General features: G+C 37.7%; 2 protein-coding genes across 6 annotated transcripts; both read left to right on the top strand.

Moving 5' to 3' along the window:
• The first annotated feature begins 546 nt into the window (after positions 1–546).
• On the top strand, positions 547–17,766 carry LOC132178838 (LEAF RUST 10 DISEASE-RESISTANCE LOCUS RECEPTOR-LIKE PROTEIN KINASE-like 1.1). Of its 5 annotated transcripts, none has more exons than XM_059591405.2 (4): positions 547–1,363; positions 15,614–15,646; positions 16,040–16,297; positions 16,457–17,766. In XM_059591405.2, exons 1-4 carry the CDS (start codon positions 571–573, stop codon positions 17,422–17,424), a joined length of 2,052 nt encoding a protein of 683 aa, XP_059447388.2. In that variant the 5' UTR covers positions 547–570; the 3' UTR covers positions 17,425–17,766. The 5 variants fall into 5 exon arrangements, with proteins under 5 accessions (XP_059447388.2, XP_059447396.2, XP_088370135.1 ...); XM_059591413.2 differs by lacking the exon at positions 547–1,363 and adding an exon at positions 5,220–6,099; XM_088514009.1 differs by lacking the exon at positions 547–1,363 and adding an exon at positions 8,747–9,431.
• On the top strand, positions 11,535–12,830 carry LOC148587748 (LEAF RUST 10 DISEASE-RESISTANCE LOCUS RECEPTOR-LIKE PROTEIN KINASE-like 1.1). Its single transcript, XM_088514012.1, has one exon. The coding sequence runs from the start codon at positions 11,832–11,834 to the stop codon at positions 12,570–12,572; it is 741 nt and encodes a 246-aa protein (XP_088370138.1). The 5' UTR covers positions 11,535–11,831; the 3' UTR covers positions 12,573–12,830.
• Positions 17,767–18,568: the final 802 nt, after the last annotated feature.

The following is an 18,568-nucleotide window of genomic DNA, read 5'->3' on the forward strand; positions in this document are numbered from 1 at the left end:
TTTTTTTATTCCTTCGTTTTCCTTAGGTGATACAATTTACTTCTTTTACTTTTTACTTTTTACTTTTTGTTTTTTTAAGGCTTATAAGGCATAATTTAGACCAGTCATTTTGAATAAGTGGTCTGAATTTTTGAAACTACAAGCTCCTTTTGGTCCAAAGAACTTCAATGTCAAAATTAAGATGACCTTATAGAAATTAATTGAATGAACGACCTAATTGTTTAGAGAGGATATATATATATATATATATATATATATATATATTAGTGAAGGAATATGGAAGGACTTGATGCCCCAAAAGATGACCGCAAAGGAGTAGACTTGAATTTTTCTAGCTAGTCTAGGATATGTGGCCGATACGGGTACAATCCCCTATGGACTGTTCTACTCCAAGCTGCCAAGACCCAAAAGAGTCCCAACTTTGGAAGTCAAATCAAAATTGCGTCCCCCTAAAATTTCCTACTTTATCTCCCTCTCCTCCCTTTTATCTTTTGCTCCAACTCCTCTTTCTCCTCTCCCTCTCTCCTCTTTTTCTCAGATTATGACCTTCCACAGTTTGAAGATCCAGAAATGAAAGAGGCAAAGTTCGTGGGCACCTTTGTATCACCCATTTCTCCAATGATAAGCCTCATCTGCATCCTCTTCTTTTCCTTTCTAGTTAGAAAATCCTGTGCTGTGGACCCACAGTTCCTAAGGTGCAGAGTTCCCCAAAACTGTGGTGATGGCCAAAACATAACATTCCCCTTCTTCATCCAAGGTACCCAGCCGGAAAACCACTCTTGTGGCCACCCTGTATTCCCGATCTCTTGCAACAGCAATGGCCACCCCACTATCACCACAGCCGATATCAACTACACCATCCGCCAAATTTTCTACCAAAACCAGACCATTCGCGTCTCAAACCCCGACTTTTCTAATTCAAACACCGATTGCATTCCTTTAACAAAAAACACATCCCTTCCTAATATCCGATTTGAGCTAGCACCAAAACAAAGCAATCTAGTTCTGCTTTATAATTGCAGCAATAACTCTTCGTCGCTTTCCAGTGATTTACATTCTTATACCGGTTGTCTTGGGGAAAAGGTTCTGGCCCTGTCTCAAGGCGACCCGAAGCTGGCAAACGTGTCAAACGAGTGCAAAACTCGGGTGGTAGCACCGGTTGAAGCTGCTTATGGGGGTGAGAATCACGTTGGGATTAGAGGGGCCCTGAAAAATGGGTTTTGGCTGAAATGGAAGGCCAACGACTGCAGCATTTGCGTGCGTAGTGGAGGGTTTTGTGGGACCACGTTCGACAACAACCGGAACTACCGTTTCCAGTGCTTCTGCGCCGATGGACCTGATTATGAGCGCTGTCAAATTCCTGGTCAGTTTTCTCTCTCTCGATACTTTTTTCTGTTTCTCAGTCTTCGAAATTTTCATTCAAAATTTGCTGGGCTTAGCATGTCCACTTGTTTATGAAGTGGACGACGTAGATTAAACCCGCCTTCCTAATTAAGTGGACTGTGGATCCCACTTAAGTCTTAAGTACGCCGGTGATGATGAGAGTGGAAAGATTTTTACTATAATTAATTAATCATCCATTCTTTCGCTTAGAGAAAATAAATAAACAACCTGTCAAAATGGCTATAAACTAAGCCTATAATGAGTTAAAAGAGTGGAAATACCACTTGGACCCAACAAAATGGTCCAATTATGTGAACGTTGACTAAACTTTATAATGGAGGATACAGAGGGTGCCACTATTTATGCGATACGGACAAGACTTACAACCTACGTGGCTCCGTGCGTTGTCCGAATTCAGGATTATTTTACTTACAATTATCTATTTTCGTTTTTTACATATTTCTTACAAATTCATGACTGCATATTGTATGAAAATATAATATGTATTGTCGCAGTTTATATTTAACGTTAGTCTTTGGACTTGAAATTCGATATGAATCTTTGAATTTTGGTGATAATGATATGACTATATATAGGCATACATGCATGCCCATAGTATTATAAGTTTATAAGCTTTAATTGATTTTCAAAGTCATCGCACCATAATCATCTATTAGCTTTTGAAGTCATGGTCTTACCGTTTAATAGGACTAACAAACATCTAATTGTCAATTATGGTTTGCATTTTGTGTTGCATTACTAGAGCTAACCTGATAATGTTATGCAAGTATTATTTTAAAGCCACAAAATGGAAAAAAAAGAAGTAGTAATGTATTGCTTAATCCATTGAATCCAAGTAGGATGGAAACCCATCAAATGTAAGATCTTCAAAATGAAATCTCATTCTATAGAGTCAAAAGCTTTTCTATATACAACTTGAGAGCCATAAGACCCCCATTTTCCCTTTTTTGCTTCATGGTATGAAACACCTCATAAGCTAAAATGGTATTATCATGAATTGATATGCCTTTAAGAAAAGTTGACTGAGTTGGAGAGATAATCTTCTGCAAAATCTGCTCAAGTCTGGTAGATAAGATCTTAGAAATAATCTTATAATTAAAATTCGTAAGACTTATAGGCCTAAAATGATGCACCAAAACAGGGTTATCTACCTTAGGAATAAAAGCAATATTAGTGTGATTGAACTCCTTGAGCAAAAAACCACCCCTAAAGAAGGATTGAATTGAAGAGATCACACTACTCTTAACAATAGGCCAATAGGATTTATAAAATAATCTTGTCATACCATCCGGACCAAGAGCTTTATTAAGGCCAAGATCAGAATTGGCTTCAAAAATTTCAGCTTCATCAAGAATAGTACAGAGAGAAACATTCTCTTCATCCATAACTACTCTCCCAACTAAATCAGAGAAGCTACTGTCTAGCAAGGGGTTAGAAGTAAAGAAAATGGAACTAAAATGTTGCACCAAATAATTCACTATATTTTCTCTTCCAAAAATATTACTACCATCCGAAGATTTGAAGTTAGAAATAGAATTATACCTGCGTCTACTCACAGTGGAAGCATGAAAAAACTTCGTGTTAACATCAGTACAAGTAAGCCACAATTCTCTAGATTTTTGCTTCCAAAGAACTTCTTCCCTCAAAAGTTGATCTTGCAAAGCTTGTTGTAAAACCATCTCCCAAGTCGCATTTACAAAAGAATGCAGAGCAGATTGGATCAAACTGATATTAGACATTAGTGATTTGATCTTAGTCTGAATATTCCCAAAATGAAGGTGGTTCCAAGACTTGAGAGCACATTTTGTTTTCTTCCATTTTCTAATTAAAGAGAAAGCAGGCGAACCTTCCACATCCACTAGACAAACCTCAGCAACCACAGCATGACTAGACTTATCCTTAGTCCAATAAGCTTCAAACCGAAAAGGCTTTAGAATGTTACGATAAGAACTAGAAGTGGATATCAAAATAAGGCAATGATCTGATTGCGTAGCAGTAGGGGTGTCAATCCGGTCCAATTTTTCGGTTTTTGGCCAAAATCGGAACCAGAATCGGAGTACCCCGATTATTGATTTTGGGAAACTGGAACTGGGAATTGGATCCCGGTTGCCGGCCGGTTTCGGTTTTACCCGGTTCGGCCAAACCCACACCATGTTCTCCGTTGCTCATCGTCCCACTCCCACCAAATCCGAATTGCCGCGCCCCAAATTAAACAAGCCCATTACAAACTTAACGAACAGACATGTAAATGAAGTAATGTACATTGAAAAGTAGAGTAGATTAAATCGTATCCACTAAAACCAAGCAAAAAAAAAAAAAAAAAATCCATGGATCAACAGATAAAATATCAAAGAAAATATAAAAGAAACCTAGAAATAGAGAGTCCCTAGTACTCATTGCTCGGCTGGAGCGAGGAAGACAGTTCGATGGAGTTCACGGAGCAAGAGATGGAGACGAAGCGAGAAACGGAGAAAGAGAGAGTCAGGGAGAGAGAAAGAGAGAGAGGCCGAGTGTGAGAAATGAAGATGAAGTGAATGGGTGTTGTGAAATGAAGAGGCGGAATGGGTGTTCAGTGTTGTGAAATCACTTAAATGAAGAGAAAAAAGGGAAGGAGGCGGAATGGGTGTTGTGAAATGAAGAGGGGCGTGAGAAATGAGAGTAAAGGGGGCAGAAGTGCTAGACCTAAATCTAAAATTAAAAAATTAAAATAGAGGAGGGGCTTGCGGCTTGATGTGAGAAAAGAAGATGAAGGGGTCTTAGGGGAGAACGGGAGACCTAAAAAAATTTAAAAATATTAATATATATAATATAATAATATATAAATATTATTTAATAAAATATAAACCTTGTTCCGGTATTCCCGGTAAAATCCGGGTACCAAAAACCAGGTACTGGAACCGGGGTACTTGGTTTTTGAATTTTTCAAACCGGAACCGGAATCGGATCCCCAGTTTTTTAGTTTTCCGATTTTCTAGTTCCGGTTCCAGTTTTTCGGTAATTTTTGACACCCCTACGTAGCAGGTAAGTGGTTGAGCGTGTAAGAGCTCTTTTCTTTAACCTTAAAATAAGAGAGGCTTTTCTTTCATAATAAATTCTAAAACTAAAAATTCTTAGTATTTTCGTTTCCTGAATCATATCAAAACATAATGTATACGAATATTTCAATTCATTTACTAGCATATGATAATGAAAAATACTATTAAAATCAAAACATGTTCATGAGACAAGACATATTTCTTTAACTAAACATTTGCTTAATTTGCTTTACTTTTCTTTTTTCTTTTATAATTTTGTTAACCATATTCGTCCACATAATATTGGGTCAGTATGCGCATGCGTACTCTCTCACCTAACACTGAGTTTTTTATTCCTTTGTTTTCTTTAGGTGATACAATTTACTTATTTTACTTTTTATTTTTGGTTTTTTAAGGCTTATGTGGCTTAATTTAGACCTTTCATTTTGAATAATTGCTCAGAATTTTTTAAATTACAAGCCCCTTTAGGTCCAAAGAACTTCAATCTCAAAAGATGACCTTATAGAAATTAATTGAATGAACGACCTAATTGTTTAGAGAGGATATATATATATATATAGTGAAGGAATATGGAAGAACTTTGATCCCCCAAAAGATGACCGGTAGCCTTGATTCTTGAATTTTTCTAGTCTAAGATATGCGGCCGATACGGGGTACAACTCCCTTTGGACTGGTCCACTCCAAGTTGCCAAGACCCAAAAGTGTCCCAACTTGGGAAGTCAAATCAAAAGTGCGTCCCCGCAAAATTTCCTAACTCCTCTACTTTATCTCCCTCCCCTTTCTTTTATCTTTTCCCCCAACTCCTCTTTCTCCTCTCCCGCTCTCCTCTTTTTCTCAGATCATGACCCTCCACAGTTCGAAGATCCAGAAATGAAAGAGGCAAGCTTTGTATCACCCATTTCTCCAATGATAACCCACATGATCTGCATCCTCTTCTTTTCCTTCCTAGTCGGAAAATCCTGTGGTGTGGACGACCTACAGTTCCTAAGGTGCAGAGTTCCCCAAAACTGTGGTGATGGCCAAAATATAACATTCCCCTTCTTCATCCAAGGTACCCAGCGGGAAAACTACTCTTGTGGCCACCCTGGATTCCCGATCTCTTGCAATATCAATGGCCAACCCACTTTCACCATAGTCGATAGCAACTACACCATCCACCAAATTTTCTACAAAAACCAGACCCTTCGCATCTCAAACGCTATCTTTTCTAATTCAAACACCGATTGTATTCCTTTAATAAAAAACATACCCTTTCCTCTTGTCCGATTTGAGCTAGCACCAAAACAAAGCCATCTACATCTGTTTCCTAATTGCAGCAGCAAGTCTTCGCTGCTTCGCAGTGATTTACATTTTTATGCCGGTTGTTCTGGGGAAAAGGTTCTGGCCCTGTCTGAAGAGGACCCGAGGCTGGGGAACGTATCAAAGGAGTGCACGACTGAGGTGGTAGCACCAGTTGAAGCTGCTTATGGGGGTGAGAATCACGATGAAATTAGAGGGGCCCTGGAAAACGGGTTTTGGCTGAAATGGAAGGCCGCCGAATGCAGCCATTGCGAGGATAGTGGAGGGTTTTGTGGGTCTGAGCTCGTCGACAACAGCGGTAACGATCGTTTCCTGTGCTTCTGCGCCGATAGACCTCACCGTGTGCGCTGTCAAATTCCTGGTCAGTTTTCTCTCTCGATACTTTTCTGTTTCTGAGTCTTCGAAATTTTCATTCAATTTGCTGGGCTTAGCATGTCCACTTGTTTATGAAGTGGACGACGTCGATTAAACCCGCCTTCCTAATTAAGTGGATCCCACTTAAGTCTTAAGTACGCCGGTGATGATGAGAGTAGAAAGATTTTTACTATAATTAATTAATCATCTATTCTTTCTCTTAGAGAAAATAAATAAATAACGTGTCAAAAGGGCTATAAATTAAGCCTATAATAAGTTAAAAGAGTGGAAATACCACTTGGACCCAACAAAATGGTCCTATTATGTGAACGTTGACTAAATTTTATAAGGGAGAATACAGAGGATGCCACTATTTATGCGATACGGACGAGACTTACAACCCACGTGGCTCCGTGCATTGTCCTAGAATTCAGGATTATTTTACTTACAATTATCTATATTTTCGTTTTTTACATATTTCTTACAAATTCATGACTGCATATTGTATGAAAATATAATTAACTGTATAATATGTATTGTCGTTGTCGCCGTTTATTTTTAACGTTAGTCTTTGGACTTGAAATTCGATATGAATCTTTGAATTTTGGTGATAATGATATGACTATATATAGATATACATGCATGCCCATAGTATTATAAGTTTATAAGCTTTAATTGATTTTCAAAGTCAACGCACCATAATCCTCTATTAGCTTTTGAAAGTCATGGTCTTACCGTTTAGTAGGACTAACAAACATCTAATTGTCAATTTAGGTTTGCATTTTGTATTGCATTCCTAGAGCTAACGTGATAATGTTATGCAAGTATTATTTTAAAGCCGCAGGAGAGGGAAGTTTTAGCTCCTTCTTTAGCAAGATTTGTAGCTTGTTAGTTCTCACTATGTTAACATGTACATGGTTGAAAAGCAGAAAGAATTCTCTTGGATGAATTCAAATTTGGCGATTCAATCATTGAGTTATAAATTAAAATTTTTTTTAAAAAAACAACAACAACTGTTGACATGACCACCTGGCTTGGGTTTATAATAATTCTTGCAATTTTTTTTTTTTTTTTGAACTCTAGATAACAACTCCTCTTTTTCCTCTCTCTCTCTCTCTCTCTAGCTCTCTCTCCTTTTTTTTTTCAACTCTAGTAACTTCTACTTTATAAGACGTGGTTTTCAGTTTATTGAGCTATTCGAAAATTTCTTATTCATTAAAGTCATAAAAAGAATATTATTAACGGTTAGTTTCGCAGTTACATGATTATTAACTTATGTGGTGATAGGAAACGGAATATACTTATAAATGAGATTTTCTTCCCATAGGAAACTAGTGATATTGATAAGATAGAGCGAGAAAATACCAGCCCTAACAGGAAATTCCAGTCAATTTAAGGATCATTAAAACCAAGTCAAATCAAACTCTCCTAACAAGGAGTTCCATAATTCATAGCCATTCTTCCTCCTTGGCCCTTAATTAGGAAATACAACGACGAAGTGTAGGGAAGAAATAGGAATATGTTTTCACTTTAGTCACTAGAGACAGCTTATTTAGCAAGGTTATGCTAGCATTGCAATGAACTTTACAGACAAACCAAAGTGTGATGAAATTTAGATATAGGCAAACTTTAGAGATGAAACGTTCTAATTGCCACTCGATAAGTAAGTTTTGGTTGAGGAAGGTAGGTGCAACAACTTCAAAGACAAAGATGAAGGTTATGCATTTGTCAACTAGCACTACGATGTGGGTGTGAAAGAAGAGGTTAAGTATGTTATTACCCTTACAGTACTAATCAAAGAAACTGCCATGATGAGATTAGGATCGGGTGCAACACTCACTCATGCAATAGCTACCCTCATTTGTGCATTATTTAAAATGAACGATCCAAATTTTGCTACATCATTAAAAGCTTAAAAATGTTCTTTCTTTCCGGCAGTCGTCAACCCCCTATCGGTATCCTCACCATTGCACCTTCACTACTAGTCTCCTTCAATGGTAGAGTCAAGATTTGGTTCACGGGCGGCAAGATTGAAAAATAAATCCGAACGAAATTTAATTAAAAATATTAAAGAATGCAACTAATGAAATAAATAAACAATTAAACAAAATTTAATTATATTTTAAAACATATAAATGTAACTTGGAATTTACTTTTTTATACTTTAATGTTGATTTATTCAGTTATCCTCGATGACTTTTCATATTTTGAAATCGATACATGATTTAGATATATTTCATATAATTAAAACATGTAACAATATATATGTATATTCATCAGAGCAATTTAAATATCAAAATTACATAAATAATTTTATTATTTAATAGAAAAAATTAAAAATAAATCAATATTATCGAATAATATAAAAGTCTACATAGACAATTTTACATCTCTTGTTTTCATTAGGTTGGAAAGGAAGAGATAAAGATAGAAACCATCCTCATGAAATAGAAGCAAAATTCGTCTCTTTGACTTGAATTAGACTGAATGCCACCAACACTGACCATTAGGATATTTAATATCTTACTTTTAAAGTGGGATGATACTATTGATTCATTGAACCACCACTAGGTTCACCACCAACCAAAGAACATAGGATAATACCAAAGTCTGGTATTGCACTTAGGATAATACCAAAGTCTCTCCCAACTTTTCTTATGCACAGGGCGTTTTTGTCCTTTCAAAATGGGTTTATTCAGAGTCACTTTGCTAACGTGCTCCCTCTCACCCTTTACTGGCGCCGCCCCAATCTCCTTAGTTCACGCAGAGCTCCTCTGATTCCCTAATTTGGCCCAAGTGGCAACCCTCTCACCCACGAGTACATGTAAAAGCTCGAAGAAGTCGGTGTGGCCTACAAGAACGCCATCGGTGCCCGTTGTGAGTCCTGGCTGATGGTGTTCTCTACCGAGCAGAAGGAGGAGGATGGCAGCAATGCCCCCCAAGTCGGCGTTATCGCCACAATTACCCTGCCAAGATCGAGTCCAAACTCTCCTCCACATATGTCGGTGTTTTCCGCCTACTCTACTCTAAGCTCATCCCCTTAGCCTCCTCCGCTGACTCCAAGCTTGCCCCCAAAGGCTAGTTGAGGGTGACTTAATCACTCATATGGCCGATGGGTGATTCGACCATTCTCAAAACAGTCAAAGGGGTGGTCGGCCAACTCTAGTGGTGGTGGTGATGAGAGACGGGTAGTAGTGATGCGATCGTCAGCCTGGTGAGGGTAAGTCGGAAGAGAGAAGGATTTAAGTTTTTAATGATGTGGCATGATATGGGCCATTCATTTAAAATAAGCACTCCATATGCACCCAAATTACCACCGGATCTCCATTCGCCCTGACGGTAAGGTTGCTAGAATTGCTTTGCTGTAAGTTCTTTTCTTTATTTCTTTAGCTCTCTATAATAGCTAAGTTCGATTAGCTTGGGTCAATCTGGGTTCAGGGGCTAAAAACCTTAACCCAAAACCAAGCCCTTTTCTAATCGATCCGTCTCAATTGGGCTTTACCTCGAAAAGAACCCATTCACCAATGAGTGGGCTTGTGTTGACCATTTATATCGAGGCCCGTAAAATGGCTACCCAAACCCATGTAAATTCCTTGATTCTTCCTTTCCCATTTGCTTCAAATCCGTGACAGCCTAGCACGTTAAGACTTTTCAATGATGCCAAATGCTTTTCGTCTTTAAACGGCTTTTGCTTTCATTTCCACGCCACCCCAAACTTTTCCACTGATTGTCGACCATATACCAAGTTATTATTATTATTATTTTTTTATCATGAGGAAGACGCGTAATACAAGCATCACCACTTGTACTTTGGTCAATCTTTTTCATTTTGGTTTCAGTCATTGTCAATGGTAGACGATGAAAAGTCAAAATATTTGAACGTTTGAGAGGTTTTGAAGAATCATGGAGTCAAGTCTTTCTAATGCGGGGGTAAATAGCTCAGATGGGTAAGAAGAAAATCCCTCACCTGATCAGTAAATTCTTCGGCTCTGGTATACTGACTGTTATCTCAGCCTGTATTACGACTCTTCCGTATCCAATTTCCAAGTCAAAGTACCGTGTTAAACTCAGAAACAAACAAAGAGTTTATTCAAACACGTTATTTCAATTTACAGCAACAAGTTTTGTTAATGGTGTTGTTTGTTGTTGCCGAATTATTGGGAATTTTGGTATGGCTTCTTTCTTTCTCTTCGTTTTCTCTCTTCTCTCACTCTTCGTGCTACCTCTTTCGTGCTACCCCCAAACCCAAAGGTGTCCACCCTTTCGCTGTTCAAATCTGGGCCCCTTTCGCTTTCCATTCACCAAGAAGGAAAGCCCAGAATGCGGGTTTTTTACAGTAGATTGTGGGTATCCGTATGCGACAATCCAACTGGAAGACGGTGGAAGACCATACGAAGTTCTAAGCATCTCTCAGGCTGACACCATACGTATCAAAGACACACAGCTTGGGGAGCACTTCAAATCCAATATATGCGAACCCTTAACCAATCTGACTTTTCCCAGCTCTTCCTTCTTCTCTATTCAAATCGGATCTCCCGAAAAAACCTTTTTTAAATGCAACCGCCCTTTCCATATTCATACCCCGAAAAGCTTTAAGAAAAAGAGCTGCAATGACTATATTATCTACTATAGTAGATTAAACGATAGTATTCCCAGTTCTCTCTCTGGGTGTTCAATTATTCAGCTCCCAAATAATCTGAGTATTGGCCCGTGGCCAGATGATTATAACCTGTTTGGAATTTTAAGCCCTGAGTTCGAACTTGAACTCCATATCTCCGATGAATGTGAGAGATGTTATAACAGAGGAGGCCAATGTAAGGCAAGCCACAACAGAAAGTTTTACTGTGACGGTGCAGAGAAAGGTATAGAACTTGGAATAACACAATAATATTTGGGGATACATTGATGAACATTCATATGAATTTCTCTGTGCTGCTATTATTTCTGTCTTTCACATTCATGTTGATTTATTTTGTTTACCATAAAATTTGATTGATGTTATTGTTTGTTTTATAAGTAGGAGACAAATATAGGAGTACGATCTTTTTAAATTTTATAATGTAACTCTTTGATGGATTTCTTAAAGTTTGAATCTTTTTTAATTAAATAATTCAAAAAATTCTATAATGCTATTTAATTATGATTGTTTTCCCTTAGTCAATACGTTCTCTTTACCCCGTCTCCTACTTCATCACTCGCAAAGACGACTACTGAAGCTGATTGTTTGATTAACGTAAATCAACTTGGTGCCCACCACGTTAAAGATTTTTCAATGCTTGTCGCCTTCAAATGGCTTTCTGCTTTCCTTTCCATGCCACCCAAGACTTTTCCAAAGATTGTGGACCATATATCAAACTTTTTTTGTTTTTATTACGAGAAAGACGCGTTATACAATTATCACCACCATCACCCTGGTCTAATCTTCTTCACCTTTTTTTTCAATGTTCACACGGGAAGATGGGTAGGAAAATCCCTCGCCTCAGTACCATCTTCGGGTGTGGTATTAAGGCCAATTATTATCATATGGGTACCCCGGACTTGCTCTATTAATTCTCAGCCTGTATTGCAAGTCTTCCATATTCAATTTCCAAGTCAACTACCGTGTTAATTAAACTGAGAAACTAAGTGTTATATAGTGAAGAAATAAGGAAAGAGTTTATTCAAACACATTATTTCAATTTAGAGCGACAAGTCATTGGTGGCGTTCTTTGTTTTTGCTGGTGAATTGGGAATTCTGGTATGGCTTCTGTCTTTCTGTTCGTTTTCTTTCTTCTCTCATATCTTCTGCTGCTTAACTCCGCTGAAGAAGAAGTGAAACACACCAAAAAATGTCCATCCTTTCACTGTGGACGTCTGGGCGAGATTCACTTCCCATTTACCAATATGTCAAAGTCAGCATGCGGTATTTTCAAAGTACATTGTCGAGATGATCATGATAAGCCTTCAACGATCCAACTGGAGGACGGTGGAAGAGAATATGAAGTTATAAGCATCTCTCAGGATAACACCATATTTATCAATGACACACAGCTTGGGGAGGACTTCAAATCCAATAGATGCAAATCCTTGACTAATTTGACTTCTTCCAGCTATTCCTTCATCTCTTTTGAAATAGCCGGACCCAATCAGACCTTTTTTAAATGCAACCGCACCCTCGATATTCCTCGCCCAAAACATTTTAAAAATATGAGCTGCAATAACCATAATATCTACTATAATATTTCAAACGATAGTTTTCCCAGTTCTCTCTCTGGATGTTCAATTATTCAGCTCCCAAAGAAGGAGAGCCACCGTAATGGTCCGTTGCCTGATGATGTTAACCCGTTTGGACTTTTAACAAGTGTGTTCGAACTTCGAGTGCGTGTCTCCGATGAATGTTACAGATGTTATAGCAGAGGAGGTCAATGTAAGACACGCGACAAGGGAAAATTTTATTGTGACGGTGCAGATAAAGGTATAGAGCTAGGAATAACACAATAAATATTTGGGGATACACTCATACATTTTTTATTTCTTCCTAATTTACACGCTTACATTCTTGAACATGCATATAAATTTCTGGCTTTTTACGTTGTATTTATTCCTAGCTAATACATGTGCTGCTATTATTTCTGTTCCATGCCCCCCTAATGGCTAATCCACTCCTATAAATTTCTGTCGTTCACCTTCACGTTGATTTATTTTGTTTTTTAATTGATGTTTTTGTTTGTCTAATAAGTAGGAGACAATATAGGATTGAAATCTTTTAAATTTTCTAATGCAACTCTTTGAAGGAGTTCTTAAAGTTAATTAAATTATTCAAAATTGTGTAATGCTAGCTATTTAGATAAGCTCTTTTTAGATATCTTAATTAGGCTAATTCCATAGTGATTTTTTTTTTTTTTTTTTTTTTTTTTTTTTAAATCCTAACTATTATTTAATTAAATAATCTAGATTTTATCATATCAACATTTATCACTAATATGGGATCTTAATTTTTTTTTAAAAAAAATTAAGTTATTGTATCTTACTAAATTATATACCAAGTAAAACTTTTTGAAGAGAAGTATTTAAATAATTGGGCTGATGTGGCAATTCCCATCAACCCTTAAACTTTTTTCATTTTTAATAAAAGTTGATCTAATGGTTTGTGGACATTGCCACATCAAACCAATTGTATGTAAGTAGAGGATGAAAGTTAAGTATCTAGCATTACCTCTTTTCTTCAAATAACGTCGTGAGTGGGGCCTCTTGTCCTAACAACTTGCTTGAGCATAGGTTTTAGAAGTACTAAAATAAGGAGGATTAGAATCCTCCAAATTGTGATGTGACCTTTAAAATTACCAATGAATTTGATATGGTCATTATTTAATTTCGATCTATTAATAATTTTAAAAGACACTTCACATTTGAAAAAACTCTAAAAAGACTATAGTCCTCCTAATCCCTTGTTTTAAGGACTTAGTTGACTTGTCAAATTATGACTAATGTTGATTAATGGATATGATTCTTGTTTTCTTAACATGGCGCCCATGAATACTTGAAGTTATGTTCTGTCTCACATACTAACTAGAAAAGCATGCAGTAGGAAAGCATATGTTTTTCAAATGTTAAGAATATACGCCATATACGTGACAGTTTTAGATTGAGTTGTCCTTTCCTCATATTATAATTGAAATTGTTGCATTATTAAACCCAGTTGTCTGTTTTATTTAGAGAGAGTGCACCCAGAAAATAAAAGAATGCCAAGTATTACTTCACCATCATTGTATTCCCTGCTTGTCAATACGTTCTGTTTACCCCGTCTCCTACTGAAAAGCTGATTGTTTGATTAACGTAAATCAACTTGGTACCCACCAAGTTAAGACTTTTCAAAGACGCCAAATGCTTGTCGTCTTTAAACGGGTTTTGCTTTTCTTTCCACGCCACCCCAAACTTTTCCCAAAGATAGTGGACCATATATCAATTTCTTTTGTTTTATTACTTGAAAGACGCGTTATACAATTATCACCACCATAGTCTAATCTTATTCACCTTTATTCAAAGGTTCACACGAGAATTAGAGAGGCAGTACATGGGTGATCACTCATGATAGATCTTTTACGTTTTGGTTTTAGTCCATCAGATTTTTAGGATGGTCTGAGGTTTTGAAGAGTCAAGGAGTCAAGTATTTGTAATGCGGGGCAATAAGGAAGATGGGTAGGAAAATCCCTCACCTCAGTACCATCTTCGGCTGTGGTATTAAGAAATTTCCGAAATCACAGACCAATTATCACTTGCTCTAATCTCAGCCTTGTATTACAAGTCTTCCATATCCATTTTCCAAGTCAACTACCGTGTTAAACTGATTAACTAAATGTTATATGGTGAAGAAACAAGGAAAGACGTTATTTCAATTTAGGGCAACACGTTGGTGGTGGTGGTTGTTTGTTTTCTCTGGTGAATTGGGAATTTTGGGATGGCTTCTGTCTCTCTATTCGTTTTCTTTGTTCTCTCACACTTCGTGCCGCTTCACTCGGCTCAAGAAGAAGCGGGATACTCATACACCCAAAGGTGTCCAGAGTTTCACTGTGGAAATCTGCGCCCCCGCCCCCTTGGCTTTCCATTCGCGAGTATGTCAAAACCAGAATGCGGTGTTTTCACAATAGAGTGTGGGACCCAGTATTCGACGATCCAACTGGAGGACGGTCGAAGACCATATCATGTTCAAAGAATCGATCAGGATAACACCATACATATCAAAGACGAATGGCTTGGGGAGCAGCTGCTGTACCCGCACCCTGCTTCTGTTGAATGCGAATCCTTACATAATCTGACTATTACCAGCTCTTCGTTCGTCTCTTTTGACTTTTTCCCCAAGCAGACCTTTTTTAAATGCAATCGCACTCTTTCTCCCCCAACAAATTTTAAAAGATTTAGTTGCGATGACCATCATATCTACTATAATGGTTCAAGCGATAGTTCTTCCACTTCTCTCTCTGGATGTTCAATTATTCAGCTCCCAAAGAATCCGAACGCAAATCTTGTGGCAGTTGATAGCCTGTTTGGACTTTTAGCCGTTGAGTTCGACCTTAAACCGCATGTCTCTGATGCATGTTACAAATGTTATCAAAGAGGAGGTCATTGTAAGCCCAAGCCCGACGACAAGGGGGAACTTGATTGTCTGGTTCCGGAGAAAGGTATAAACATAGGAATATATAACACAACAATATTTGGGGGGACGCATATACATTCATGAAAATGCATACAAATTTCTTTTTCCTTTTACGTTGTATTTATTCCTAACACATGTGCTGCTACTATTTCTGTTCCATACCATAATCTACTCCTATAAAGCGATAGCTTTAGCTGATTTGGATGGGTGTCAAAGTTAGATTATGAGTCATAGTAATAACTTTGTTGCAATGAAACCCATATGAGATACATACATTTCTTTCTTACTAACCCTGTTAGGGATTGATCAAATGCTGCTAATTTAGCTACTTCACTTCAATCTGCATTGTTTAAACTAACATCTTTTATGTTTGTATCTTCTGTTGCAGATAGTAGCAAAAAGAATCTCAAGATAGCATTAGGTCAGATACCTCTTCAATCAAATCTCTTGTTGAAAATTGATATTTACTTGTGACTGGACAGCCTATGGGATTCAAATTATTCCATATTAAAGTAAAATTATGTTACTAATCACATCTAAGTATTTTCCTCTTCACTGCGTATGGCTAGTTATCAAAGCTTTAGAGCACTAATGTTGTTATTTTCATGCCACTGCAACTTCTCCATCTGCCATGGAAACAGTTAATCATTAGGATACTATCACCAGACTTGTAAAGAAGAACTCAAATTTTCATACTTCTGTCTTGCATGCATAAGTTCTATTGTGACCTTCAATAGAAAATTTTCAGTCTCATGAATTTCCTCCATTGCTGCTTGTCAGTTGACACTTAACTCCTTCCTTTACTCTGCTTTAGGTGTCATATGTCCAGTCATCTTCTTCATAATGATATGCGTTTTATTTATTATCCGGCATCATTACAAGAAAAAATATGCTTCTTCAAACATGCTGGCAAAGAGTGCTAATTCTGATCCATCCTCAAGATCAGACCTGGAAGGGGGGAGTCTCTACTATGGAGTCCCTATTTACTCCTACAGCGAACTTGAAGAAGCGACCAATAATTTTGATACTGAAAAAGAACTTGGAGATGGAGGATTTGGAATTGTCTACTATGGTAAGATGATAAACACGATATTGCTTCACTTTCATCCTCACCTAAATTACAGTTTAAATTTTCTAAGCAAAAGCGCAAAAAAGAATAACAATATAAAATTAAAGAAAGAAATAGAGACTTGGCATGCATCTTGTTACATGAGCTAATTCTCTTAACTAGGCAAACTCCGTGATGGGCGAGAAGTTGCTGTCAAGCGCCTATACGAGCACAACTACAGACGAGTAGCACAGTTCATGAATGAAGTTGAAATCCTCACCCGCTTGCGCCACAAAAATCTAGTCTCCCTTTATGGCTGCACCTCACACCGCAGCCGTCAACTTCTTCTTGTGTATGAATATATTCCCAATGGCACTGTTGCCGACCATATTCATGGAGAACGAGCGACGCCAGGTTCACTCACATGGTCTACTCGTATGAGCATTGCTATAGAAACTGCTACTGCATTGGCTTACCTCCATGCTTCTGAAATCATACATCGCGATGTGAAGACTAACAACATTCTCCTCGACAACAATTTTTGCGTCAAAGTTGCAGATTTCGGGCTTTCTCGGCTGTTCCCCAATGATGTCAGCCATGTCTCAACAGCTCCTCAGGGAACTCCAGGCTATGTTGACCCAGAATATCATCAATGTTATCAGCTTACTGCTAAGAGTGATGTTTACAGCTTTGGGGTTGTTCTAATCGAGCTCATATCATCTCTGCCAGCGGTTGATATAGCTAGGCATAGGCATGAGATTAACTTGGCTAACCTGGCCATAAGCAAGATTGAAAAATCCGCATTCCATGAGTTGATAGACCCACATCTTGGATTTGAGTCGGATAAAGAAGTTGAAAGGATGACCATTTTGGTGGCACAGTTGGCTTTTCATTGCATACAACAGGACAAGGAAACGAGACCTAGCATGGATGAGGTCTTGGAGGCTTTGAAGCAGATTCAAAGTGGTAATGATGCGCTGGAGGATCAAGAGAAGGGATTTGATGATGAAGTGATCGTGAATGTAAAGCCACCAATTTCGCCGGAATCTGATGAGGTTGGGTTGTTGAAGACTAAACAGCTGCCACCTTCACCAATTTCTGTGAACACTAATTGGACTAGTAGGTCTACTACACCTAATATCAGTAGCTAAATTTCTTCTCCATGCTGCTATGCTTTCGAGTAGGGATAAGAATATGTTTAACACTCCATCAGACGCAAATGAGTGTGCTTTGAAATTTCATTTTCTTCTCATCTACTCGTTCTGTGTTGTTCATGGAAGGCATATATTGTTGATAGGTTAAAGTTTTGTGGGAATGTACATAATATGAATGGAGTTATTAGTATCATTCATATATATATATATATATAGCAGAGATTTCGGATAATTTGTTTCACTGCTTTTTTGCACTCTACCATGTATCAAATAAGTAGTGGATTGTATGCATCATGTGTAAATACTTTACTTGTTTAGTGTTTGTTGTAATGTCCAAGTGAGCCAGTCAATGATTGGAGCTTAAAGAAACATATCTACGATTCAACAAAATCTTCAAATTTTGTCTTATCGTATTTAAACATGTTACCCATCCATCAATCTGTTCCATATCTGCTCTGGAAGCGAATTTCTTAACAACCTTATAAACAGGTTCGTCAATCAAAATCCGAAACTGTTCGCGAGTACTGCTTTCAGGTATCTCAGAAAGGTATTGCAATCATTACATTGTTGTAATGCCACCGGATTTCTTGGCGGATTTGGCTTGGAATTGCAAGCAAAAATTGACCCAACTCTGTTTTGAGAGCGCTGGATTCCACCAGAAAATTGTATAAACGATTGTGGGTTAGTTGGGAATCGGGAGGAATGGATTGAATGCCTCTTTTTCACGACCCAAACAAATAGAATTTTACTTGAAAAATGCACCCTTCAAGTTCAACCATTGAAAGCCCAGTCCTTGCTTTGAAATTGCCAAAAAAAGAAAACAAAAACCTATCACGAATCAATGAAAAAGTTGATAACCCATTCCCAACGTTAAGCATATGCATATCCCTTTCTCCCTCTTATACTCTTCTATTAGGATCAATAGTGGGAAGGATCCCCCTATATAACCCTTCCCTATGTTTGTATTTGCTTAGAAAAAAAAAAGCAATCAAACCCCTCAAAATCCTCACTAACTCTTCCCACCAAGAACTTCGGACTACTATATATTAAGCTGAAGTAGCATAATTGTTCTTAGAGTTATAATTACGCTATTCTTAAAGTTAAGTAATAATAGTAATGTCTCATAGATTTCGCACAAAAA

The sequence above is a fragment of the Corylus avellana genome, chromosome 2 (assembly GCF_965113065.1).
Source record: "Corylus avellana chromosome 2, dhCorAvel1.hap1.2, whole genome shotgun sequence".
NCBI lineage: Eukaryota > Viridiplantae > Streptophyta > Magnoliopsida > Fagales > Betulaceae > Corylus > Corylus avellana.

What these genes read in the sequence shown, in the direction of transcription:
- LOC132178838 (XM_059591429.2), top strand. Translation starts at nt 10,036, where the DNA reads ATGGGTAAGAAGAAAATCCCTCACCTGATCAGTAAATTCTTCGGCTCT. An exon ending in CTGTGACGGTGCAGAGAAAG is followed by an intron (nt 10,955 to 15,613) that starts GTATAGAACTTG and finishes CTTCTGTTGCAG; the next exon opens with ATAGTAGCAAAAAGAATCTC. An exon ending in GAATCTCAAGATAGCATTAG is followed by an intron (nt 15,647 to 16,039) that starts GTCAGATACCTC and finishes ACTCTGCTTTAG; the next exon opens with GTGTCATATGTCCAGTCATC.
- LOC148587748 (XM_088514012.1), top strand. Translation starts at nt 11,832, where the DNA reads ATGGCTTCTGTCTTTCTGTTCGTTTTCTTTCTTCTCTCATATCTTCTG.